Raw genomic sequence first — 25,940 nt, forward strand, 5'->3', positions numbered from 1 at the left:
ATGAAGGTGCGTGAGCATGCTTTCATTCGGTGTCGCTATCTGAAAAAGCTGCGCGCGTTTTGAATTATCAGTATAGGCATTTGCATTGTTTGTGTTGATTACGCTGTGGACACGTGTATAGTTCTCTGATGCGTACCTCTGTATGTTGATATTATCGTTTTTGTTTAAGTTCGTCCGATAAGTATATCCTATATATATATCTTCTACGTACGAAAATAAAAAAGTCTATAGTTAAGAGTAGTATTGTGTATGTGTGTCATTTTCTTCTCTGTCGCTGCACTTGATATCATGATTGCTATAGCCGAAGTAACCTGCCAACGCCAATTAACAAAGCTGATCAACGCGACCCCTTCGCATGCAATGAGCTTAGTTAGCGCCGATTTTCTTATTCAATTACATGCAAAGCGCAGAAATTTGCTATCGTTACACAACCGATGAACCAATCTGAATGAAACAGGTTGCATGTATTTTCGAAAGAATTCCGAATTCTAGCGACTGCGGGAAGCAAAATTTTGCTTTAGGAGCTCATATATAGCTAGAAAAAAATACATGACCACGTTTACAACTCTGCAAATATACGTAACAAAAGAGAGTGTCGAAGTTCTGTAAACTGCATATGTTAGAGTATCTGAAGCAGATGAATTCGATGCATGATTTTGCAGCTGAAATTGTTTCAGTGTTAAATAACTAGGGTTTTACAAACGTCCTGCTTATTATATTATTTTTTCTTATCGAGGAAAGACAGAGTTGGTGCATTTGATGCTTCGACTTTTTTAGTCTTGTTATTGGCAATAACCTTTATAAAAAAGTAATGATGAGTAGCAGATTGACTTTTTTGGTTTTGAAAGCAACAAATCTGACGAAATCGGTTCACTGGATGCCGACTAAAACGATGTACTTAGACAGGAGCTTCTGAGGTAGAACTTCCTCTTTAGGTAGCTTAGTCACATTGAATCGGATGCTGCACATGTTACACATTGTTATTTTCTGGAAACACTGATTCATTTGGCATCGTAGACACAAACACGATTTATTTCCTGTCTGCAACTCTAACGTGCGCTCCAAGCAACGCACCCTTCTGGTTTCAGTTTCGTTTTTATGCGGTGTTGCCAGACTGGCATTTTTTGCTTATGTGACGTGGCTTGTGGCGCTGAGGTAGCGGTTTTTAAATGCGTCGACATGGCGGACTCGCTTGAAAGTAGGAAATTTCCTCCGTAGTGTTTATAGGCGTGATCGTAAGCTTGCCGCCCAGCTGTAGCCCGCTGATTTTAAGCAGGATAAACGAAGGAACCTTTATTGATTGTAGCCGTCGTTCTTTCGTTGAATTTTGCGCGCTATTCCTGTAGCAAAAAATAAATACTGATTGTGTAAGCCTAATCGCAGTCCCGCTGCAGGCATTTTGAATTCGCCTCTGAAGCATTTTGAAAATTTGGCGGAAAAAAGTGCTAGCGGTGTTTGAGCACTAATGCTGGTCTGTAGTGCGCCACGATGCGTTTGTATCCACTTTTCTTCTTTTCATTTCAGGTGAATCGGCGGCAGCGCTTCTTAGCATGAAGGATGGTACGTAGCCTGAAATGTTTTGTATACGACGCCAAACAGCAGCGTAGCTATGTAGCCCACCCCGTAAGCGCGCGACATTTGGAAAAAAAATGTGAATATGCAAGAGAGCATACCGTGCACTGTGGCCGCTTGTGAGTATTTGCTGACAACTAATGTCTTCTTCTCTCCTCAGGCGCTCTGAATAACAACACGCAAAAGCAACTGGCAGTGATGTCTAGGGTGAGTCGCTTTCAGGTGTGACCTTATTCAGCCGTCCCACTGTTGATTGCAATATGCTCGTGTCTGGTGTGAGCAAGGTGCGCGTGGTGTCGAGCTTTCCTAGTTATGCCGTGCCGTATCTTGCAGCCACCTCGTATAAGGAAGAGAAATAGGAGGATATTCAATGACTTCGAGGACACATCGTACACGCTATCGAGATCTTCAGCGCGGAAATCGGCACGCATCGCGTCGCCGGTGAGTATGCGATATCATATCGACGTTTAATTATAAATTTGGCATCCCTTGAGAGCTGTTCTGCGTTTGCCTGCGTTTTTCTCAAGATTTCGCAGAAGACAGACGATCCGGAATGGACACCGGACAAGCGGACGGGTAACCGCAGCATTAAAAAAGAGCCGGTATGTTCCCATCTAGCACGCCTTGACCTCTGTGTTCAGTAAAAATTTTATATGCGCATATATATTTTAAAAATTTAATTGGCTAACATAGCTAAAAAAAGGGGCATTGTTACATAGGTCGCAGTTTGTGTAATGCACTGCATTGCATATGCGACATGAATCATTGAATGAATTGAGGCTGTATGAATTAAATTCAGAAGCCAAATTTGAAATTTCAACTCGTGTTTGGTTAAACATGAAGCAGACATAATGCTATTAAGCAATTGGAATTAATTGGATACCAGTGCTATAGTGGATAAAACAAGATCTTGTGTAAAATTCTATCACCGAACTAGGCTTTGTTGCATATGCTTGCTAAGGAGTGTAAGTCAGCCAGCATCATTTTTGAAAATGAGGTATATGTAAGATAGTGTTTGTTATCTTAATTTCAAAGGTGCAATTTATTGACCTTGCAGAATTGCAAGATTGAAAATTGTGAGGTCTGGTAGCCTTTGCTATCATTCATTCTTCGAAAGTTGCGACCCAAAACCAGTTTTGTACTCTACAATCTGCGATGCAGATGTGAAGTCGGGGAGTTTGGAAGCAGATCACTGCCATCTTCAATTGTTTTTACTGCATTGCAATGAAATTCATTGGTGCCTTGTTATTTTGGCATTTCTATAGCTTCTCTTCTGCTATTCCGTAAGTATCTTGTTCAAGTAGTACATTGGCCAAATGTGTACTGTAGGCATACATGTAAGCAGCCTACACTGACTTGAAACTGTAACGTTAAGAGTTGATAAAATTTCCATCCTGTCCTTGCATCAGCTGACTAGAGTATATAGAACTGTGAGAAAGGTATGGTGTCAGTAAGTGTACTGTTCAAATGCAAATTACATTTGCTCATGCAATTGTATTTCATGGCACAAAAAGCAACTAATGGTATGATGCATCGATATACAGTGTTAAAAGTACACTATAAAAAAGATGGTATGAAGATAATAATCAGAATTGTTGTAAAATGCCACTCTTCTAAAAACTTGAGTATACAGTAAAATTTCACTCTCAATTAAGAAGAACTGAAGGCCAATTCTGTTTTTATGCAATTATTTTATATATTACAAACTCGTTGAAACTCTGCTTTACCAGTGTGAACAGCATGACCTTTCTGACACACTGTTAGTAAAACATACTTTGTTAAGTGCCTCTGTTTCTTTTTTGGTGAGCAGCATTGATGTGTGAAATGTAATAACAGAACAACACTAAAAATTGGGTCCCATATCCTAAGCATAATGGGCATGGCACCACTACAAGCTCCACAGACAAATTGTAGTCAGCTAACCGCATGCACCGTGGTGTCGTGTTTTCACCTCGTGCCATACCAGCGCCGAATATTTGGCCTTCTGCTGCAGAATGTAGGCTAACAGAACTCATTTAGCCCTGTAAAGCATAATGTATCATTCATGATATGCTGAATTTGATGCCTAAATGCTCTAATTTGAGCTCGGGGAACCCAATTTAGAGCCCATACTAGCGTTTTTGATATGCTGGGGGGAGTTTGTAGTAGTGGAAGTTGAGCAAATCAATTGCAAAAATATTAAATTGCTGTAGAAAGTAATTATTACTCCAAAGCAAAAGAGAGTTGATTAGCACAGCCAGTACGAAAGTTCATGCTGATCTACATTATAGTGAAGACACATTTCAGAACTCAAGCTTGACGGATGATATCAGCAGAATTTCGCTGTGTGGTCAGGGAGGGGCAAGCTCGGCAAGCCTACCAGTTGTTACCGTTCCACACTTATGCAGCTATCATTGTCGGCAACCTGTGGTCCTTGGATAAGTCTGTACTTTGTTTCGTACATAGCAGGTGACACTTGGAAGGCTAGGGAGATTCCTCTCACTGCCTGCATTTGTGATGCAATAGTAGTGTGTTGCATAAGAAAAGTGTAGGCGTGCATACAGGTGTTGTTAATCTGAACGTATTTACCACCAAACGGTCGGTGACACATTATTGCGACCAGTGGCCACAACGCACCGCTTGCACTTGCGACTTAAAGATAGCGTTTCTTGTACTAGAAACAGAAAAGTGCACAAATAATGTCCGATACAGCGTAACCTTATGTCCACATGTTATAGTTGTAACACATAAAGTAGTTATCATGTAGAAAGCATTGCAGAACAAAAACCACAAGGGTATAGAACGAGACTTACATGACCATACTACTTCTATAGCTTCCGTAGCCGTGCCTACTGAGTATGAAGCGGAGCATAGGGGCTTTATGGTGGTCCACGAATGAAAATGGGTTCAATTGGTGGCCATCGTGATGTTCCATTGGTGACAAGCTCACAGTTGTGGTGCCTACAAATCGGGACCCTTTACTATGCTTGCCAGTGTATTTATCTGACTGAACAGTTGAAGTTCGCGTAGGTACATCCAGCAGGCATAAGAAACTGAATTCACGCATCACTACCAACAGCACACAGTGAGCTTCACATGCAACTTTGCACTTCGCAGCATAATGGCAGCGAGCAAGCTTTGTTGGAGTTATGTGCACAATGGTCTGTTATTGCAAAATTTAAAGCAGATGTTATTGCATTAAAGCACAAGACAAATCACTGGGCTAATAATGAGATTTCCATGCTAAGTTATGACTCAAAACATAACTACAGAATCTTTTCTTTCTTGAAATTTGCTATCGTGGACTTTCCAGTCACTTGAACACTTTGGAGTTGCTTTTGTGTCCAAAAAAGGCAATTGGCACAAGTCACTATGCTGTTTAAAGGAATGTTATGAGGGCAGCACTGAACGCAACTGCACCACAAAGAAGGATGAAAAAAGGATCTGTAATTTGCTTTCCTAATAAATCCATACCAATAGTAGAAAAATCCACAGACTACCCATGATTGCAGCACCAATGTCTCTCTATTAACATTAGCATAAAACTCTTGACTGTATGTTGATGTGCGCCAGCAAAGTGCATGCACATAAGATAAGCAGTATGGCTTGATGCAGTCATCACAGTGCCCAAACCTAAAGGAAATGAAAGCAAGCAAGCCAAGAGAAGCCAGGCTTATGAAGCCAAAAAAAGAGCCAAAGGGAGGATATGAAAGTGGAAGAACGAGCAAAAGCAGCTTCTTTGAGTTCTAGAAAAAACAGCAAGATGGTGTCAGCGCACGGCAGTGGGTTGGAGGGCAAAAAGGCTAGAGTGAAACACAAAATTGACCCTCAGCCTTTTCTTTTTTGTTAAGGCTGATTGAGAAAGTGGAAGCAAATACGTTGTCGAAAAATGCCACAAAGGGTGCTTTTCAGTCCTTGTGCCTGCTTTGACATGAATCAGCTTTTTTTTTTTATTATTGTACGAATGTGAACACTATTAGCAGTTGTCTTTGACCGCTTGATGTGGCCGTCGTAGGCCCAATCACAAAAACGAAACTAGGCATGCATGAAAAAAATATTCTGTGTCATTCGTGCAAAAATGTTGCATTGGCGGGCAGTTTATTACCGCTTTACTGCATTCAGTTCGTTTGATTGGCGAACAATAGGCCTGAATCACTCACAGCAGAGTGCTGCTGTGCACATTTCAATGCGAGCTGCCGGCCACCTATCCACACTAGCACAGCAACAGTACTGCCACCTTAGCTGGATTTGGCAGCAAATAATAGAGTGAACTAGAACAAAACACTAGCTATGCCACGCACAGATCATCCTTCTGAAGTGTATTTCGGTACGCTGCACACTTCTTTTTGTGTGCTTTGTCAGTCTTCACCACATACATAGTTTTATGCCAACTCGGGAAAAAGAAAGTATAAGGGGACAGAAGCAGGCCCTTGGTGCCATTGTTAACTGCTGAAGCTGCTTACCCACCTGCCGTTGAGCTACACATAAAATTGCCATAGTAACTAGGTAATCTTAATGGATAGTTAAAGTAATGAGCTGTAAAACCTAATTTTTACAAAAGCCAAACAGGGAAAAGCTGTGTGTCAATGATGGCATTGGTATTCTGCCCTGGTTATCTTTTATGCATTCTACTTCATACTTCTAATAGTAATTTCTTATGTACAAGTATTGTAACTGTTTTCCCAGCTGCTAGCCCTTGCTTTAATCTGATATGAGGAATCAGCAAAACGTGGATGAGAGGCAGAAAGTGTGCGAAGTTTGTGTGCCATTCTAAGGTTATTTTTTTCACTATGGCTCAATGTTTATCGAGCGCTTATTAGTTGCCGTCTGCTCCTTCACACAAGTTTGAGTTTTAGACTGCAACATTTCTCATTGCAGTGGTGCAAATTTATTGGATTTGTCTTGTTTGTTCTGCACAAAAATAATTTTAATGTTGGGGTTGCTGTTTGGTAGTTTAGGAAGCAGCGCATGGGTACTTGATGTTACTAACATGGTAAACATGCCAATAAAACACAGCGTACCAGTTTCAATTTTCAAGGGGCATGCAGAACACTAAAAGCATTAGGAAAGTGCATTCAAGCATTGTTATGTGATAACACAAAGATGCCAAACACTATTGACAAAGAAATTGCGTATTGAGCACTTCATGTACGAAGGACTCAGTCAGATGTGGCTTTGGAGCAACGATATGCTAAAACTTATTTGAGATGACTGCTATCTGTGTGTGTAATAGTTGTGGTAGTCAGTTACATCATCAGAGATGAGTCATCCATCACCTACAGTACCAAGATAAACAGAATCATGCTTTGTCATTTTTGTAATGTTCCACAGATAACTTGTATAGAAGTGAAGCTGAAAACACTTTGTGTCCTCAGTCGTAAAGAAAGCAACAGCCATATGTTAAAAAAAAGCAAAAATGTGGCGACGAGCTGCATATACATAATGGAATGGGAGGCACAAACAACGGCAGTGGTCAAAAAGCTTATTGGTGACGTGTTGACTTGATCACTTGTCAATTTAATCCAAAGCAGCAATATAGGATTTAATGAAAGTCCCATATGATCACTGTTCAGCCGGCCAAACACTAACACTTGATCACTAATGTTAGCGCAAAATCCGGCGAACGAATCGCACTATGAGTAGGCACATTGACACACGTGTTGGATAAATATGTTTCTCGTGGAGCCGCTATCCATGCTTGAGAGCGAGACTTCGCCTTTCCAGATGAGCGTAAAAAAAACTGCATTTCTGACGGAAAACAAAGCTTGTAGTCATTTCACTAAAGTATCTGAAATGGAAAGTTGGAAACTCACCAGATGTTTAAGCACTGCTCAGATGCCTTGCTTGTACACAAACTTCTTGGCTCCATTAGCCTTCTCTCAAACCCACCTTGTTGAACTGAGCACCTGCCAAAATTTTTTCTCAAACCCTAGAATGTTGACAAGGCTATCTCAAATAACCTAGGCTGCTCAAGTTTTCAGTGCAGCTTTTGTCCAAATATTTCTTCAGATCTTTTAGCAAGTGTGGAATTTCTGTAGAAATGCAAATGCATTTCCTCTTCACCTCATGCATTTTAATGTACCTTTTATTTTAGAAGGAACAACAAGGTACAATCACATATTTGTATACAAAGTTATTGCATGGTGACATAACTTCATGACACACCCGTGAACCAAATCATGAGGATCAGCAGACCTGTGTGGAGCAGGGCTCTGCATTTAACAAAGCACAGCCTGTCCTGCAATAATAGCTAGTTCTTTCTGTGTTGCAAATTATCTGTGTTGCTCACCAAATTGTTAGGGCACTTTGTAAATTTACACCCTTATTCTTTTTTATTTCTGAAGCCACCTCCTGTTTCAATGCCAGACAAGCGAGTAATCCAGAAAGTGGGCATACGCCTGCGGAACCTCCTGAAACTTCCAAAGGCCCACAGATGGGTCTGCTACGAATGGTTCTACTCAAACATTGATCAGTGAGTGGCTCCTCTTATCTGTTCTCATGCCATACTCAAAATAACAACATTGTTTGAGAAAGTGCATGTTTTACACTGCTACGGCATTATGTTTGCAATTTCTTTTAAGGAAGGTTTTCTTGCCTTATTTTTTTCGTCGAGTGTAGAGTTTAATGGTTTCCAGGATTTTGTCTGAAAGGACTATACTGGCATGACATTTTCGACTTGTCAGAGTGGCATAAACAACTTATCATGATAAATGTTTCTATAAACCAGTTTTGATTTTGGCACTCAGGAGGGGGTCACAGCATGCTGGTTTGCTCCATTCCTGGGATAACTGCATCTGCCACTTGCAGGCACAGACGAAGGAAGCTTGCAACACTCTCGTTTACTCGTTTTTATAAGCAGTGTCATCATAGTTAGCCTTATTGTTACACTGCATCGGCAAACCTTGCTTTGTGTCACGACGACGTATGATTCCAGGTTTGTAGTATGATCAAATTGAAATATTTTGTAAGAGTTGCAGAACCTTTATACAGTCGATCCTGGATGTGTCAAACTTGGATATATGGAGTTGTTGTCTATATCGAACAGTTGTAAAACCCCCTTGAACGCGTTCTCAATCTTGGGATCTTTTCACTGAGTGGTGCTTGGCATGGGATACCTAACTAGAGGTGCTGCGCCACCGGGTGTATCTTGTAGACAAGGGCTTTCTGAAAACAGAATTTTAAGATGCCACGAGTGGCCAAAATTAATCTGACCCCAACCTCTATTTGGACGGACCTTTACATTACAGCTTGAATTTAACAAAGCCACTGCACACTGCATATGTACTTCGCGGAAAGACCATTGCGGCAGCCGCGCGCAAGACTTACTGCTGTGTGATTCACATCTCCATGCTGAAAACTTTTTATTCGTGCTCCTACGATTACCCATGAGTGGTAATGGACTCTGATGTTTTGCAAGCTGAAATCCACTTTCAAAACTAATGTTGGCAATCACTGACACAGGGACCGGAGGGGAAGGACTGAGGACAAAGGGATGTACCCGTCGCTCGGGGTGTACCCGTCGCTAGCTGTCAGCGGAGAGCTGAGCGGCATGCAAGAAGAGATGCACGGACTTTTTAGGGCGGTCGAGAAGCGAGGACGACGGCTTCTAACTGGAAGTTGGTTCCGAAACCCGACACAAAAGTCTGCCTGGCTCATTGCCCATGTGTGACATAGATCGGACGCACTTAAATGGCATATTGTTGGTATTATAACGGTCATGCGGCCCGGCACATTCATGCGCAATTCACAGCATTAATGTGCTCGTGGCAGCACGGCACGTATCATACAGGCTAGTTTGCTACTGCAGTGCATTCATTTCTACCTCATCTTGAAAAAAAATTAAAAATTCTCAACAAGCACTTCGACGTGCACAAGCCACACTGTAGTTTCGTGTCCGGAAGATGCGGCCTTTTAGAGTCAGCGTTGTGATCAGTTCGGTCTATCAAAGACCATTCCGTAGTGTGGGTGACTTGCAACGTTCATGAGCAAAAATGTTATATTTTGTGCATTCGACACGGTCTTGGAGAAACAAATCGGCAGGTTCACAATTTTCGCCATCACGGGGGAAGTGTCTGAGATGTGCAGAGATTCCATATAACTTTCAGATAGGCATATTTTATACAGTCGAACCCAGTTATATCAAACTCGCAAAAAAGCCTATCAGTTTGATATAGAGCATAATTCGATATAACCCTGCTAAATAATTGGATGTCATAAAAGCACACACCATTTATAAAATCACTTTGTTGATGAAACTAGCCTAGTTTCACATAAATTAGTCCTGCATTTTTTTCTGCTTTTGCAATTTCGCCGCCTGCGACGCAAGCACTTGCCCACATTATTAAAAGGAGTCTGAGCAGCTGAGGCCGCAACCTTCCACATTTGCGCAGAAGCACCGGACTAGTGCAAGTGCACCAATCACTTCGGAGGATGTGGGCAAAGGACCATCGTTGCTTTCCTCATTGTGCCCACTTTCAATTGTGTTCGGTACGATGTCGGCAATGTAGTCTTCGCTTTCGGGCTCTCCCGTGGTCGCGACACCATCATCTGCACTCACAAACTCATCCACCGTTGATTCGTCAACAACTCCCGGAAATTCTGACAGCTCGCTCCAAACTTCGGCAACACAGGCAACGGCTTCGTCGCATTCATCAGAATTTACAGTCGTCACCGAGCACGCGTAAACCGGCACGTATGAAGAAACACTTGTACACAGTCGTGCATACGCGTCGGGCGCCACGGCCATCGGATCGCGAGTTTGGCCGCTTTAGCCCTAATCGTGCTGTGAGGGCTTCTCGGAATCTTGCACGCTGCGGGGACATCTGACTTCTCATCGTGTTCAACCCGATTGATGATTTCGAGCTTCACGATGAAAGGTGAATTCTGCCGCTTCATCACGCCAGCACTACGGGAGAAGGCCCACAATGCGCAAACACAATGAACCAGAAAAGCAGCGACACAACTCGCACTTTTGCTATCTTGCATGACGAGACACGAGAGCCTCTGATTGGTTGTCTGAGCAAGCACTGCGGGCGGGCCAATATCACTTTTTGCAGGGAGTTGTCGACAGCTCGCCCAAGCAGCCCGAGGCAGGGCTGTCACGGTAGGGAGAGTGGTTGGATGGAGCCGCGCCGCCGAGTTTCCCCTCTACCGCGAGGGAAAGCCAACTTCTGGGGACACTTTTCCGCCGCTTGACGTTCTATATATCAAGAGTCACTGCTATATTTGTTCGATGTAAATGTAATTTTTGCTATACAGTCGAACCCGACTATATCGAACACGTTTACATCGAATTATTCTATATATCGAACAATTTCTGGACACGGTATAGTTACAATGAGTATATATAGCAAAAATTACGCTTACTTCGAACAAAAAAAGCAGCGACTCCCGATATATCGAACGTCAAACGGCAGAAAGTGCCCCCGGAAGTTGGCTTTCCCTCCCGGTGGCGCGGCTCCATCCAACCGCTTTCCCTACCGTGACCGCCCTGCCTCGGACGAGCCGTCGACACCCCCCTGCAAAAAATGATCCTGGCCCGCCCGCAGCGCTTGCTCAGACAGCCAATCAGAGGCTCTTGTGCCCTCATCGTGCAGGATGGCAGAAGTGCGAGTTGTCTCGCTGGTTTTATGGTTCGTTGTGTGTGCGCCTTGTAGGCCGTCTCCAGCAGTGTTGCCGAGATGAAGCGGCAAAATTCGCCTTTTGTCGTGAATCTCGAAATCATACATAGGATCGAACGCGATGAGAAATCGGATGTCCTCGCAGCATACAAGATTCCAAGGAGCACTCTCAGCATGATCTTGAAGGGGGAGATTACGGCTAAAGCGGCCATACTCGCGACCCGGTGCCCGTAGCGCCCGACGCGTATGCAGGGCCGTGTGCGAATGGTTCATCCGAAATTGCCTCAGCCGTGCCGACTTTCGCGTGCTCGGTGATGACTAAATCCTGATGAATGCGAAGAAGCCATTGCCGATGTTTCCGAAGTTCGGAGCGAGCTCTCAGAATTTCCGGAAGCTGTTGACGAATCAACGGTGGACGAGTTTGTGAGCGCAAATGATGGTGTCGCGACCACAGGAGAGCCCGAAAACGAAGACTACATTGCCGACATCGTACCGAGCACAAGTGAAAGTGGGCACAATGATGAAAGCAATGCCGATCCTTGGCCCACATCCTCCGAAGTGATTGGTGCGTTCGCGCTAGTCGGTGCTTCTGCGCGAATGCGGAAGGTTGCGGCCTCAGCTGCTCCGACGCTGACCATGTGGAAAAGTGCGTGCGTCACAGGCAGCGAAATTGCCCAAGCAGAAGAAAATGCAGGACTACTTCGTGCGAAACTAAGCTAGTTTCACCAATAAAATGATTTTATAAGTGGTATGTGACATCCAATTATTTAGCAGGCTTATATCGAATTAGGCTCTATATTGAACTGATACGCGTTTTTTTGCGAGTTCGATATAGCCGGGTTTGACTGTATATACTCATTGCAACTATACCGTGACCAGAAATTGTTCGATATATAGAATAATTCGATGTAAACAGGTTCGATATAGTCAGGTTCGACTGTATTTCAAATGATCATTATCTTGAACATTTTCGCAATTCTCTACGAGTTCGGCATATCCGGTATCAACTGTACTTGCTAAAAGTGCCATTCCTCTTACATACAAGAAGCACGTAGTAGCATTTGTGCAACTTCGTAAAATATGTGTTGCTTGTCGTTGAAACGAAGAAGCAGCTTAAGCCGCTTTTCTGTCGGGCTTCCTTGTAACTAGGCTACCACTTGTTTCGAATGTATTTGCATGGAATTTATGCAAATGAAGATGACTGTCTGAAGGCTCACTTAGGCTGTCATATCATGTCTGCGACTAACTCTGCTGTCCTTATTTTTCTTGAAAGGCCACTCTTCATGGGAGACAACGAGTTTTGTGGTTACCTGAAGCAGTCATTTCCTTTGCTCAAGACGAGAAAGTTGACGAGGGTCCAGTGGTGCAAGATCCGTCGAATCATGGGCAAGCCTCGGAGGTAAGCATTTTGACTGTAGTTTATTCATGTCTGGGGACAGCGTTCTGTTTCATTCTGTTTGCCTCCATTGTAGTGCAGTAAAACCTCGTTAATTCTTCATCATCATCATCATCAGCCTGGTTACGCCCACTGCAGGGCAAAGGCCTCTCCCATACTTCTCCAACAACCCCGGTCATGTACTAATTGTGGCCATGCCATGCCGGCAAACTTCTTAATCTCATCCGCCCACCTAACTTTCTGCCGCCCCCTGCTACGCTTCCCTTCCCTTGAGATCCAGTCCGTAACCCTTAATGACCATCAGTTATCTTCCCTCCTCATTACATGTCCTGCCCATGCCCATTTCTTTTTCTTGATTTCAACTAAGATGTCATTAACTCGCGTTTGTTCCCTCACCCAATCTGCTCTTTTCTTATCCCTTAACGTTACACCTATCATTCTTCTTTCCATAGCTCGTTGCGTCGTCCTCAATTTGAGTAGAACCCTTTTCGTAAGCCTCCAGGTTTCTGCCCCGTAGGTGAGTACTGGTAAGACACAGCTATCATATACTTTTCTCTTGAGGGATAATGGCAACCTGCTGTTCATGATCTGAGAATGCCTGCCAAACGCACCCCAGCCCATTCTTATTCTTCTGATTATTTCCGTCTCATGATCCGGATCCGCCGTCACTACCTGCCCTAAGTAGATGTATTCCCTTACGACTTCCATTGCCTCGCTGCCTATTGTAAATTGCTGTTCTCTTCTGAGACTGTTAAGCATTACTTTAGTTTTCTGCAGATTAATTTTTAGACCCACTCTTCTGCTTTGCCTTCAGTGAGCATGCATTGCAATTGGTCCCCTGAGTTACTAAGCAAGGCAATATCATCAGCGAATCGAAAGTTACTAAGGTATTCTCCATTAACTTTTATCCCCAATTCTTCCCAATCCAGGTCTCTGAATACCTCCTGTAAACACGCTGTGAATAGCATTGGAGGTATCGTATCTCCCTGCCTGACACGTTTCTTTATTGGGATTTTGTTGCTTGCTTTATGGAAGACTACGGTGGCTGTGGAGCCGCTATAGATATCTTTCAGTATTTTTACATACGGCTCGTCTACACTCTGATTCCGTAATGCCTCTATGACTGCTGACGTTTCGACAGAATCAAACGCTTTCTCGTAATCAATGAAAGCTATATATAAGGGTTGGTTATATTCCGCACATTTCTCTATCACCTGATTGATAGTGTGAATATGATCTATTGTTGAGTAGCCTTTACGGAATCCTGCCTGGTCCTTTGCTTGACAGAAGTCTAAGGTGTTCCTGATTCTATTTGCGATTACCTTAGTAAAAAGTTTGTAGGCAACGGACAGTAAGCTGATCGGTCTATAATTTTTCAAGTCTTTGGCGTCCCCTTTCTTATGGATTAGGATTATGTTAGCGTTCTTCCAAGATTCCGGTACGCTCGAGGTCATGAGGCATTGCGTATACAGGGTGGCCAGTTTCTCTAGAAGAATCTGTCCACCATCCTTCAACAAATGTGTTGTTACCTGATCCTCCCCAGCTGCCTTCCCCCTTTGCATATCTCCCAAGGCTTTCTTTACTTCTTCCGGCGTTACCTTTGGGATTTCGAATTCCTCTGGACTAATTTCTCTTCCATTATCGTCGAGGGTGCCACTGGTACTGTATAAATTTCTATAGAAATCCTCAGCCACTTGAACTATCTCATCCATATTAGTAACGATATTGCCGGCTTTGTCTCTTAACGCATACGTCTGATTCTTGCCAATTCCTAGTTTCTTCTTCACTGTTTTTAGGCTTCCTCCGTTCCTGAGAGCATGTTCAATTCTATCCATATTATACTTCCTTATGTCAGCTGTCTTACGCTTGTTGATTAACTTCGAAAGTTCTGCCAGTTCTATTCTAGCTGTAGGGTTAGATGCTTTCATACATTGGCGTTTCTTGATCAGATCTTTCGTCTCCTGCGATAGCTTACTGGTTTCCTGTCTAACGGAGTTACCACCGACTTCTATTGCGCACTCCTTAATGATGCCCACAAGATTGTCGTTCATTGCTTCAACACTAAGGTCCTCTTCCTGAGTTAAAGCCGAATACCTGTTCTGTAGCTTGATCTGGAATTCCTCTATTTTCCCTCTTGCCGCTAACTCATTGATCGGCTTCTTATGTACCAGTTTCTTCCGTTCCCTCCTCAAGTCTAGACTAATTCGAGTTCTTACCATCCTGTGGTCACTGCAGCGCACCTTGCGGAGCACGTCCACATCTTGTATGATGCCAGGGTTAGCGCAGTGTATGAAGTCTATTTCATTTCTAGTCTCGCCGTTCGGGCTCCTCCAGGTCCACTTTCGGCTGTCCCGCTTGCAGAAGAAGGTATTCATTATCCTCATATTACAGTGAAACCTCGTTAAACCGTAGCTGGCCGGAGCACGGGAAAGGTACGTACTAAACGGTAGTACTGTTTAACCGAATAGCATGAGATCGCCCACTTACCTGTCGAAAACAGAACTCAGAGAGAGTGCGATGAAAGGGGAAAAAACATGCAGTATTTATTGACTTCGCGCGACAAAAGCGTTATTTTCGTTTGATGCCGCGGCGGCCTAGCACGCCGACGACAGCGGCCTCAAACTTACTGAAGCTGCGTGCCAGCTTTTCAGCCAGCCCCCTCTTCTCGGCAAACACTCGCATGGCAGATTCCTCGTTGGCGTTACGTATTCACCGTGCACATGCGCAGTAGTGCTGCAGAAGTCCCGGGGGTCCTTTTTCATTACGGGTGCCGGAGTTTGGAATAATTTTCATTTGGAATAGAGTTACGTTATCGCGCCCCTATTGTCGTCGCGACGATTGCATTCATGAGGCTGACGCAACGCGCAGCTTATGCCACTGTCGGGCCTGAATCGCTTGTGCTATCGCTTTCCGTGTCGTCCTCGTCACTGTCGCTAGTCGACACTTCGGCAACAACAGAGGCAACGATGGCGAAAAGTCTAATCTCGTAGCCGACATACCTTCGCGGTCGCAGCAGCGCTGCCGAGCAACTTCTTCGCATTCCAAATGCCACACACTGTAGTCAACAGCAGATCCCTGTTGCGTGTCAGCGCCGACTTCTTCGTGTCACATTCGATAGCACGGACGATGTCTAATTTTTCTTCTATGCTGAGCACCCGGCGTCTTTTTTATCCAAGCTTCGGAACGACGCGAGTCCTCGCTTGCACGACGCCATAACGCTCTCTGGCACCGCGTCGAAATGATGTTGATGTGGCTTCACGCGCAAACGCACAGGGCGCTTGGAGGCCGTTGTTCCGATCTCTGAGGCTTGTTGTTCTGCCAGGCCGCCTGATGGAGACGGCGCAGCGCCGTGTTTGCGCGACAAAAAGTTCAAACGCTACGTTTTAACCGATGCGTACGCAGTAAGCTGGTATGGTTTATGCGGATACGAAACACATTATGTTCAATGGCCGCTGAGTCGGGGATTTGACTTTACTACTTTTAAAACGAAACTACTGTTTAAGCGGGTACGGTTTAACGAGGTTTTACTGTATTCTGTTCCGCAAACTCTACTATTAACTCTCCCATTCTATTCCTAGTGCCTATGCCATATTCCCCCACCGCCTTGGCATTAAAGTCGCCCATAGTGTATTTAGTCTTCATTCTACCCATCGCCGATTCCACGTCTTCATAGAAGCTTTCGACTTCCTGGTCATCATGACTGGATGTAGGGGCGTAGACCTGTACAATCTTCATTTTGTACCTCTTATTAAGTTTCACAACAAGACCTGCCACCCTCTGTATGTTACCAGCTATATTCTTATTAATCAGAAATCCGACTCCTAGTTCTCTCCGCTAAGCCCCAGTAGCACAGGACATGCCCACTTTTTAGCACTGTATAGGCTTCTTTCGGCCTCACTTCACTTCACTGAGCCCTATTATATCCCATTTACTGCCCTCTAATTCTTCATGGGGCTGAAAAGAATGTTCTAATTAACCGAATGTCGAATTATCGAGTGTATCAAGAAAACAGTAAGTGAATGCGTACTACGTCAACATGCTTTTATTTACTGAATGAGCCAGCAAATCCTGTTGCTACTTTACACAAAATCAATGCTGAAGCTGAAATTCCCATCTTCTGTCACTAATCGGCGCTCGCAACGACGTAGGCCTCGTGAGTTCCTTTACAGAGCGACTCTGGTGCATGCATATTGAGACACGTTTTTTTTCACTACCGCGCACATCATGATCATTTCGTCGCGAGTGAGCTGGTCGCCAACATATCATCCATCCATCATGATGTAGCCATTGCTTTTCATCCTCGAAAGGTTTTCGAGTCAAAGTGAAACTACAGTGGAGTCTCTTTAGATAGAACCACAAGGGACCAGGGAAATTGGTTCCGTTTATCAGGAGTACCATTTACTGAGAGACAAAGCTGAATACAATTGCACGAATACAAAACCAACCAACCATGAGGATGGCGTTCCATTTTTAAGAGGCAGTTTTGTTTATGTGATTTCCTTTTATAGAGATTTCACTGTACTATTCACCGAAAACGCCGTATGTGAAATCGCGGCCACTATCAATGCGATCAAGGACAACAACCTTTTGTGAAGGCACACAACCTATTTTGACACACACATTCAATTGTTTCCTGGAGGCTGGTGTTTTTCCCACTATATGGAAACGCTCAATCAACATTCCAATCCTAAAGTCTGGTGACCCTTTCAGTGTAAACAGTTATCGACCAGTCTTGCTACTTGGCTCGTTTTCGAAAGCTGTGGAGACCATACTGCACGCTGGACTTTATACCTGCCGTATTTCTCGCTGTGTCACCTGTCGCAGTGGATAACCTGCGCCTGCAGTTACAACAGCCCGGGAAGAAAAATAAAATCCGTGCGTATAACCCTTGGAAATAACTGCATACAGCACTCAAATGTTTGCAAAAACAGTTTCCATTCGTGGATGCATGAATCACCCACGTCATATCTTTGACATGCTATCGTATAATGCGAAATATAGGTCAAGGTCCTTTCCATAAATATTACTAAAAGTTCACCCCTCGACTCATATGCCGGCCCTTGGCACAACCTGAATAGTCATCTGGCAACACGTGGGAGCTGCAGACCTTTCGGCATCTGCATCGTTATCGCCTCCATGTTTACCGACACAGCCCAACGTTGACGTGGCCTACGCAATTGGCCCAACGCCATCTTCCCTTTTTGTGCAGCAATCGTTCCTGGTGTCGTTAATTCCCGCAAAATGGGTACCGGTACTCGACGTCAGTTCACTGTGGCATTTAAAAAGAAAGTGATCGAATACGCTGAAGTGAATGAGAACATGTCTGCCCAGCGGCACTTTGCTCTTTCGAAAAAAAGTGTCCGATACTGGCGAACGCAGAAAGTCAAGCTGTCTGCCTGCAATGCGCAGAAGTCCTTTCGCAGGCGCCGCACGGTGTACCCTGAGCTCGAAGACAAGGTGGCAAATTTTGTCCCCGAGCATCGTGCCAGATCCTTGGCAGTGACAGCGGTACTCATCCGTATCAAAGCTATCGAGTTCGCCCGTGAATCCGGACTGTCCAAGGAGCAATTCTGGCGCTCCATTTACTGGGTTCGCCGCTTCATGCGACGCAAAGGATTCGCACTTCGTCGGTGCACATCAATCTGCCAGAAGTGTACGAGGACAAACTGGTCGAGTTTTAGCACTATTTTATCTGTTTCCGGCAGCAGCATGGCTACATGCTGGGACATATGGGCAACACTAATAAAATGCCAGTGTGGTTCGGTATGCCGTCGTCCGTGAAAGTGTGCGAACGCGGCCAATTCGGAAGTCGCGCGAAGGAAGTCAAGCGTTTTTCGATGGGGAACGAGCATTCACGCTTCATGGTGATGCTCGCGTGCACAGCAGACGGCAAGAACTGCCCCCATATATAACCTTCAAGAGGAAGACGCTGCCGAAAGAGGCTTTCCCGTGGGATGTCGTCGTTGGCCTGAACAAAAAGGGCTATATGGACGAGGCCCTTATGGTCAGTTGGATCCATACCGTCTGGAATCGGAGACCCGGCGCGCTTCTGCGGTGTCCGAGCATGCTCGTCTTTGATGCCTTTCGTGGGCACTTGACCGCAGGTGGGAAGCAGGTGCTCCGCAACGGGAGGACAGAGCTTGGCATCATTCTGGGAGGCATGACGTCAACACTTCAGCCGCTGGACGTCGGGCTCAACAAGCCCTTTAACTCTTTTGTTACCACGAGAAAATGATCTATTCTTATAGGTGTCGGAAAAAAATTATTTATCACTGCAAATAATATTCCAGCGCACATTGCAGCATAGCATATTGTGCATAAGAAAATGCTCTTTTTAAACACATGCACTGCCAAATAAAGATCTTATTAGGTAAAACATAAAATTCTAGCAAGCGCCATTTTTGCTGCCAGTTGATAAAAACATCAATAAAAATATATACAAAAATATTATTATCAAAGAAAATTCAGAATATACATTTCAAAAATAAATTACCCAGGAATTGTGTCTGAAGAAGTAAATACTCAGTACACCGCCGGTCTTCGGATACAAAAAAAAAAAAAAAAAAAAAAACTAAGACTAGTTCATCGTTCATGTATTGGGTGAAGCAGTTCCTGGATTCTGTAAAGCATAGGTGCACTCCACAATTTTCCCACAAAACGTATAGCTTTTGTTTAACTTTGGGATCCTCGTAACACATTCTGCAGTTCCGCCTTTTCGGCATTGGAGGATGGTCTGATGAGAAGTCCAAGGAACGCACTTCACCAATTGGTCTTGAGTCATGCACATCTTCCAGGACCGATCGCTTTCAGCGTAGCTGGGCAACTACAAGATTATGCATCCGAACATATCTGTTTGTATTTTTGCACATTGTCTTTATCACCTCTGCAGAGAAGAACAGTAGAAAGAAATCCCACGCTGTTGTAAACTGTCCTTGCATTGATCCGTAATGCTGGGCCGAGATGTGCTATGGGCGGCCTTCTTGGCGTGAACGGAAGTTTCTTTGCTGCCGATGGCAGCACGTCCTAACCAAGCGAAGTATGCACCCTGAAGATAATCAGTAGAGCTCTCAAGGTGTGAAAAAATATCGGCAGATAAGTGCGCACAAGAAAGGAGACCACTGAAGGCCGTAAAGGAAACCCACCGATAAAGAGCTGCGGATGTCCCATGCTGACTAAAAACATTGTCGCAGGCAGCGCTTGAATCTACTTTACCGTCATCGTCGGAATCTTAACTCTAGTCCTCATCACTAAATTTAAGTGCAGGTGCTGCATAGTTTCAAGCATGACGCTTTTCTCGCGATGCAGCCACGCGGGATGACGCCATGGGAGCGACTTTCGATAACTGTGCAGTGACGCCGGCAGTGCCCCTTGCCGGGATTTTACGGGAGCAGCGTTACCGAAACTCTTGGAAACTGGTTGCAAAAATCAGGTCCCCATGTTGGACACGCAGCGGACGTTCAGAAGTATACTTTAGTGGAAGAAAACAACTCGGACTCCAAACCAAAGCTCACTCCGTGAACAGGTGGCGTCATTTTCGGTGAATTATCACCACTCAGCACTGTTGGATGGCAAAGCTGGCGATATAATTTAATTCGTGATGTGCTGGGAGTCATTTGATTACAAGATTTTCATGCTAGTGCAGTGTAATTGTGAGCGGCATGCTTTTTTCTCGAGCTCGGCAGAAGGTGACAGCCACGCCTGTTTTCGCTAGAACATGCGCACACATTAGCTTGCAAAAAGGTCTGTTAAAAGTCACAACATCCTGATTCTGAAAGTGCAGTGCTTGTACTAACTTCTGGATGACCTTATATGGATAGGAAACGGTTCCGTTGCGTCGAAATAGACAATCTAAAGCATCGTTCACCAGTGATAGATTTGAATATAGGTGGTAACGAAATACAGTGGAACCCCGGTTATACGTCCCCCAGTTTTGAGACGACCCGGGTTCTATGACGGATTAGCGGAGTCCCCATAGAAGCAGTGCATTAAAAACCCTGGTTATCCGACGCAATTTGACGCCTGACCCGCATTATACCGTATTTACACGATTGTAAGTCGACCCCTTTTTTAAAATTTGAAAGTATGAAGTTGGGGGGGTCGACTTACAATCGAAACCAAAACATGGCCCCGCCAAAAAAAAGCGATACCAACGAGAGCTACAACGTAGTTACAATTTTATGTTTGCTCTATGTTCCTACCCGTATCTTTTCGCTATCCCGCGTGTTTGTTTGCTTTTCGGAAGGGTTTTTCAACATTTTTGAGAGTCTTACAGTGCATGCAATACTCATGGGGGGTGTCGATAGTTGATGGAAGCGCCGCTGTTCCCATTTGCGGCGGCACCCTTAGAACGGCGGCGCTTGCGGGGAATATCGGTAGTTCATGGAAGAGCAGACACCGTTCGCGGGTTTCTCTTTCTCTGTTTAAAGGCCTTAAAGGCATTGGCATTGGTTTGACCAACTTTTTGACGCGCTCCACTTGACTGCCGGCTACGTGCTACTTCTATGCTTCCCCAGTCGTCATGAGTGCTGCAGGCCCACTAATCTTTCGGCACTCGTTCACAGCAGCGTTCAAGAGGGCTGCCATCCTTTACGCCGAAGAAACAAATCACTGCGCAGCGGGCCGCAATTTCGATGTTTCTAAACGGGTGGTGCGAGAGTGGCGACTGCAGCGAAGCGAAATTTTCACCCTGTGGCGGCAAGTGAGAAATTTCCCACGTGCCGAAGTCTGGACGCTTTCAGGAGCTGTAGGCTAAGCTTGCGGCAGCGTCGCTGAAATGCGTGGTCGGTCCCTGCCAGTGAAGTGTGACGTGGTCATGAAACAAGCCCGGACCTTCGCCTTAATTTAAGGTTCTGCTCCGCCGTGAGTACGAGCGGCTGGCGGCAGAAGACTGCGAAATTACGCCAACCGGACCTGTCAAAAGAGCCTCCCTGACGGCTGCGTGTGGTTGGGTGCATTTGGCGTGGGCTGCTGTTCTGCAAGATGTCCTGGTGCGGTCGTTTGCCAAATTTGAAATTTCGCTCGACCACGACGCGCTGTGGGACCGCAGCAACGATGACGATGGCAGCACTAGTGAAGACGAGTAGTCCAGTGACCATGTCAGCTACTAATAAATTTTCGTTATCGAATGCGCCCTCGGGTTTTTTTTTTTTTTTTTTTACCGGTCAAGCGATATGGGGGGGTCGACTTACATTCGAGTCGACTTACAATCGTGTAAATACGGTACGACATTCCTCGCGAAGCATGGGACCCCCGCGACGACCCTCGCGAAGCGCGTTCGTTTCTCTCTCCCCCACCAGCAGCCGCCCTTGACTCTCGCTGTGCTGAAATAGCGCCTTTTCTTCTCCGCAATCACTTTTCCCTCTCTTCTCGGTGGTGTCGCCTCTCGTCGCGTTGGGGAAGTGTTTCTCTCCCCCTCCCCACCAGCAGCCGCCCCGCGACGCCCGCTGTGCTGAAATAGTGCCTTTTCTTCTCCACAATCACTTTCTCTCTCTCTTCTCAGTGGCGTCGCTTCTTGTTGCACTGGGGAAGGGTTTCTCTCCTCCCAGTTCCCTAGCAGCAGATCGCTGACAAGGTAGCACGGAGAGGCCTAGGTTTATCGCACATGTTCTTTGTGTGCAGCAACGCGACGCACGATGGTCCCGAAAGCGGACAGTCCTATCGCTCGGCGATAAACTGAATATTATCGAGGAACTGAAAGCGGCATGGAGCCACAAAAGCCAGCATTGCCCAGGACCTTAAGATACCCGAATCTCCAGCATCATTAAGTGCATCAAGCAAGGGTACTGGAAGTGATTAGTGCTGCGTCGGCTGGCGGCTATGTAGGGCAGCGAGTCAAATAAAAAGATCATTGTGCTCGACACCATACATTTTATTGCCAGTTTGTGGAACGCAGTGTCGCGAAGCACAATCGCTAAGTCGTTCAAGCACTGTGGCTTTAAGCGAGAGACTGCCTCCTCTGCTGGGGATGCAACAACCTCGATGCCGCTTGAGGCCGATGCAGACTTTGCCGCCGACGATTTCGAGGGTTCAAACGTCACCACGACCTTCACCAAGTCTGTGGAGGCCGACGACAACATTGCGAACTGCGGCGAGGTGTCGCTGGATGACGCCATCGAGGAGGCTTTGCCTAGTGCCGACACCGCTGCGACATCGGACGAGGACAATGACGACGCCACAGATGCCGTGCCTGTGCCTACCACGTTTGCCGAGGTACTACGGCACATAGACGGCGTCCGGAACTTCATCTGTTCACGCAGCACTGCAGAGGACCTCCTTTTGGACGTTGCCCATCTCGAGCGAAAGCTCTTTATTCATGGAGCAAACAAAGTCCAAAAGAAACTTAACAACTTTTTTGAAAGTTTGCGCCGGCTGGCGGGAATCATGGCCGTGGGCAGTGGAGTGCCGTAAAGGTTCGTTTGAATAAAGCATAGTTGGTACCTATACTGCAGCATTAATTCTTATCGCATTTACTTTTTTGGTAATTTGGGTTTCCAAGCCTGCAGAGTATGTTAGTAATTTACATTGAAGTTTCTCGTAAATCCGTCGCAAATAAGTAGTATTTTTATAGGCATAATTTATGTTCAGATTTTACGACGCTTTTTCACGGTCCCGAGAAATTCGTATAAGCAGGGTTCCACTGTAGTTAAAAAGATCGTGTGCGTGAACTCTATAATCAGTGGATGGCCGGCGAAAACCCGAAGACCATAACCAGCCGGCTGCGCAGGTCACCTCTCACCACTGTGGCCACGTGAGTGTAGCAAGCTTGGCACTCGCTGCCCGATCATATGGTGGTGCGGGCTTTCAAGAAATGTTGCATTAGCAACTCCTTGGACGGCATGTTGTGGGATGCAGCCAGTGAGAAGCAGTTGTCTTCCGACGAGAGTTCAGACAGCGCGAACGAGTGAGCAGGCGCTGAGTCTCATGGCACCAGTACATGAAATGAAGTTTTGTGCCTTAGAATTTTTATGTTGACTTCTTTGCTTCAAGGTAAGGGAGTCGACCTATATTCCGTATTATACGGGACCTTGTCCATCCCCCCCTCTTATGTGACGCTGATAAAGCTGGATTCACACGATGGACATGATTATGGACAAATCAGTCATATGACATAAACCCAATCACTTTGCAGCTAGCATTCACATGCAGAGGATGACAGCATGGACGGAGCTGCCCTTGCATGGGCAACTGCAATGGAGCAAAGCGACCGAGCTGAAAATCCTAATGGTATTTTGCCTCTCCCTGTATCATGAAGCACTTCGCGCAGACCAACGGAGCGCCACTGGAACAGAGTTGTTGGCCAGCACTATGTGCACTTTTTGTCAGTTACTAAACTAGATAAAATCACAACCTGTAAAGAGTAGGAGAATGGGCCACCATAAAGAAGCAGAGCAAGGAACTTCAACATGCAGGGGTGGGGATCTGTAGGAGATAATGAAACTTTGCCTTGAAATGGGCCTTCAGGCAGCGTGGCGCTGGGGAGAGGGTGGGGTTCCCGAGGATATACCGAAACTTTGTATGGCAGAGAACCATGCCTTGAAATGTGGCTTCACGGCAGCGCAGTGCACACTGCTGTGAAGCCACACCTCATGGCGAAATTCGCCTATAACTCACACAGCCGATTTTACTGTCAAGTATTTCGAATTCTGGGTGCGGGTGATATGCGCGAATATATAATATTTTTACCACAAGCTGTGTGAGCAGCGACACAGTTTTCATCATTCCCGCGCCGCTGCCACAAACCTGTGTACATTCTTTCGTAGACTTGTACCCTGATTTCCATACCAGAGGCCACATGGACAACATAGATTTTGACCTGTCCAAAACCTTTCAGTTTGGTTTCCCAAGCTCCGTTCCAGTGCAAGACGAATTTGTGTGGTGCATGCAGGAAATAGCCAACATTGTTTTCTAGTTGCCTGTCTCATCGCACAAATGCTGCGCTCATGTCAGGTTGCCTCTCCAAGGTATTTCGCTCTTCCTCGGGTGTCCCTCAGGGCAGCAATCTCGGCCCTCTACTCTTCTTAATATTTATCAGTGATTTAGTCTCGCATGTCGAATGCTGTGACCTGTTACTCATTGCTGATGACATTAAATTGTTTCATAGCACTGGCTCCACTGACGATTGCTGTCTTATGCGACATTGTATTGACTTTGTCTCATGATGGTGCTCCAATATGAAGCTACCAATCCACCCGTCCAAGCCCCGTGTGATATCATTGTTGCTCTCACTGCCCACTTTATCATTTGTATACAGTAAGTGGCCTGGGTATTGCAAAAGCTTCAGTAATCCGTGACCTGGGGGTATATATAGATGACTCACTAAGCTCTGGCACGTTGAAGTCATTACCAACAGCGCTCTGAAGACTTGAAGCATCGCCAAAGAATTCACCAAACCAGCTTCTTATAGTCGAACCTCGATATATCAAATAGTGCAGTGATCACGAAATATTTCGATATAGCCAGAATTCAATATATAAAATCGAATAAAAAATGCGTCAAAAACTTCTGTAAATCAATCAGTGAACCAAGGGTGCAATCGCGGATCCTTGTTTGGAGCGCGCATTTGGTTGTGCCGCGTGGATTTGGCCTAGGCTGCGCCGACTTTGTCCGCCGGGAATGCGTGGTCGATTGCGCCGCACATAATTAGCATAGGCTGTACCGACTTCCTCTGCTGCGTGAAGTCTGCGCAGTCTAGGCCTATCGTGCGCTCCAAACAACGATCCCCAATCGCGCCCCAATCGTGGCACAGCAAATAATTGAAGCTTCACAAAAATCATTTGTTTATTTGGCTGAAAGTGCTGCAGTAGTATAGCCTGCTTTCTATTGGCAGCCGCGAGCTTAAACACGGAGTCCTCAACATAGTTTAAACGATCCACAAGCGATAGGCCGGTGCCCTCTATTGTGCCGCAGTAGTGGCATAGAAGGGCCAAAGCAACTAAAGCCTCAGTTGAAGTCGGGAGCGGGGCAACATCAGTGCTTGCGGGATCAACTCTCCCAAAATGACCCATTAGCTGTTATTGTGACCAACTCGCTATCTGTATGTACAGCACTAACTGCATCTTTTAATTCAAGAATTCAAAGAACCTTTCGTTCATTGGTACCTCCGTACTTACTCAAGGTATGTTTGCTTTGGGTATGGGGACATCATGGGTTGCACTTTAATGAAATGGCTGATTCACTCGCACGAGCATCCCTCAACGGCCCTATCATATCTGTTTTGCTGACATCAGCTTGTGTCACCGCGGCTAGCTACAGAAATTTCGATATATCTCAAAACCCTGCAATATCCATGCTAACACCGTCTTCTGAATTCCACCATCTTGGCTTCCCATGGAATAATAATTGGTGCCCTTCAAGGCAATTGGAAGTTTCTTTTA

General features: G+C 45.4%; 1 protein-coding gene across 2 annotated transcripts in view; it reads left to right on the top strand.

Moving 5' to 3' along the window:
- Window positions 1–1,160: 1,160 nt before the first annotated feature.
- LOC142579591 (protein lin-9 homolog) overlaps window positions 1,161–25,940 on the top strand; it is a 99,346-nt gene continuing 74,566 nt past the window's right edge. The window contains exons 1-7 of one of the 2 annotated variants that reach the window (XM_075689967.1): window positions 1,161–1,198; window positions 1,525–1,560; window positions 1,733–1,779; window positions 1,906–2,013; window positions 2,100–2,174; window positions 7,896–8,023; window positions 12,445–12,570. In XM_075689967.1, coding sequence (XP_075546082.1) covers window positions 1,180–1,198; window positions 1,525–1,560; window positions 1,733–1,779; window positions 1,906–2,013; window positions 2,100–2,174; window positions 7,896–8,023; window positions 12,445–12,570 — 539 coding nt within the window. In that variant the 5' untranslated portion in view covers window positions 1,161–1,179. Of the gene's footprint in view, window positions 1,199–1,221; window positions 1,368–1,524; window positions 1,561–1,732; window positions 1,780–1,905; window positions 2,014–2,099; window positions 2,175–7,895; window positions 8,024–12,444; window positions 12,571–25,940 lie in introns of those variants that run through there. The other variant, XM_075689968.1, reaches the window with a different exon arrangement.

Source organism: Dermacentor variabilis, chromosome 4, assembly GCF_050947875.1.
Source record: "Dermacentor variabilis isolate Ectoservices chromosome 4, ASM5094787v1, whole genome shotgun sequence".
Classification (NCBI taxonomy): Eukaryota; Metazoa; Arthropoda; class Arachnida; order Ixodida; family Ixodidae; genus Dermacentor; species Dermacentor variabilis.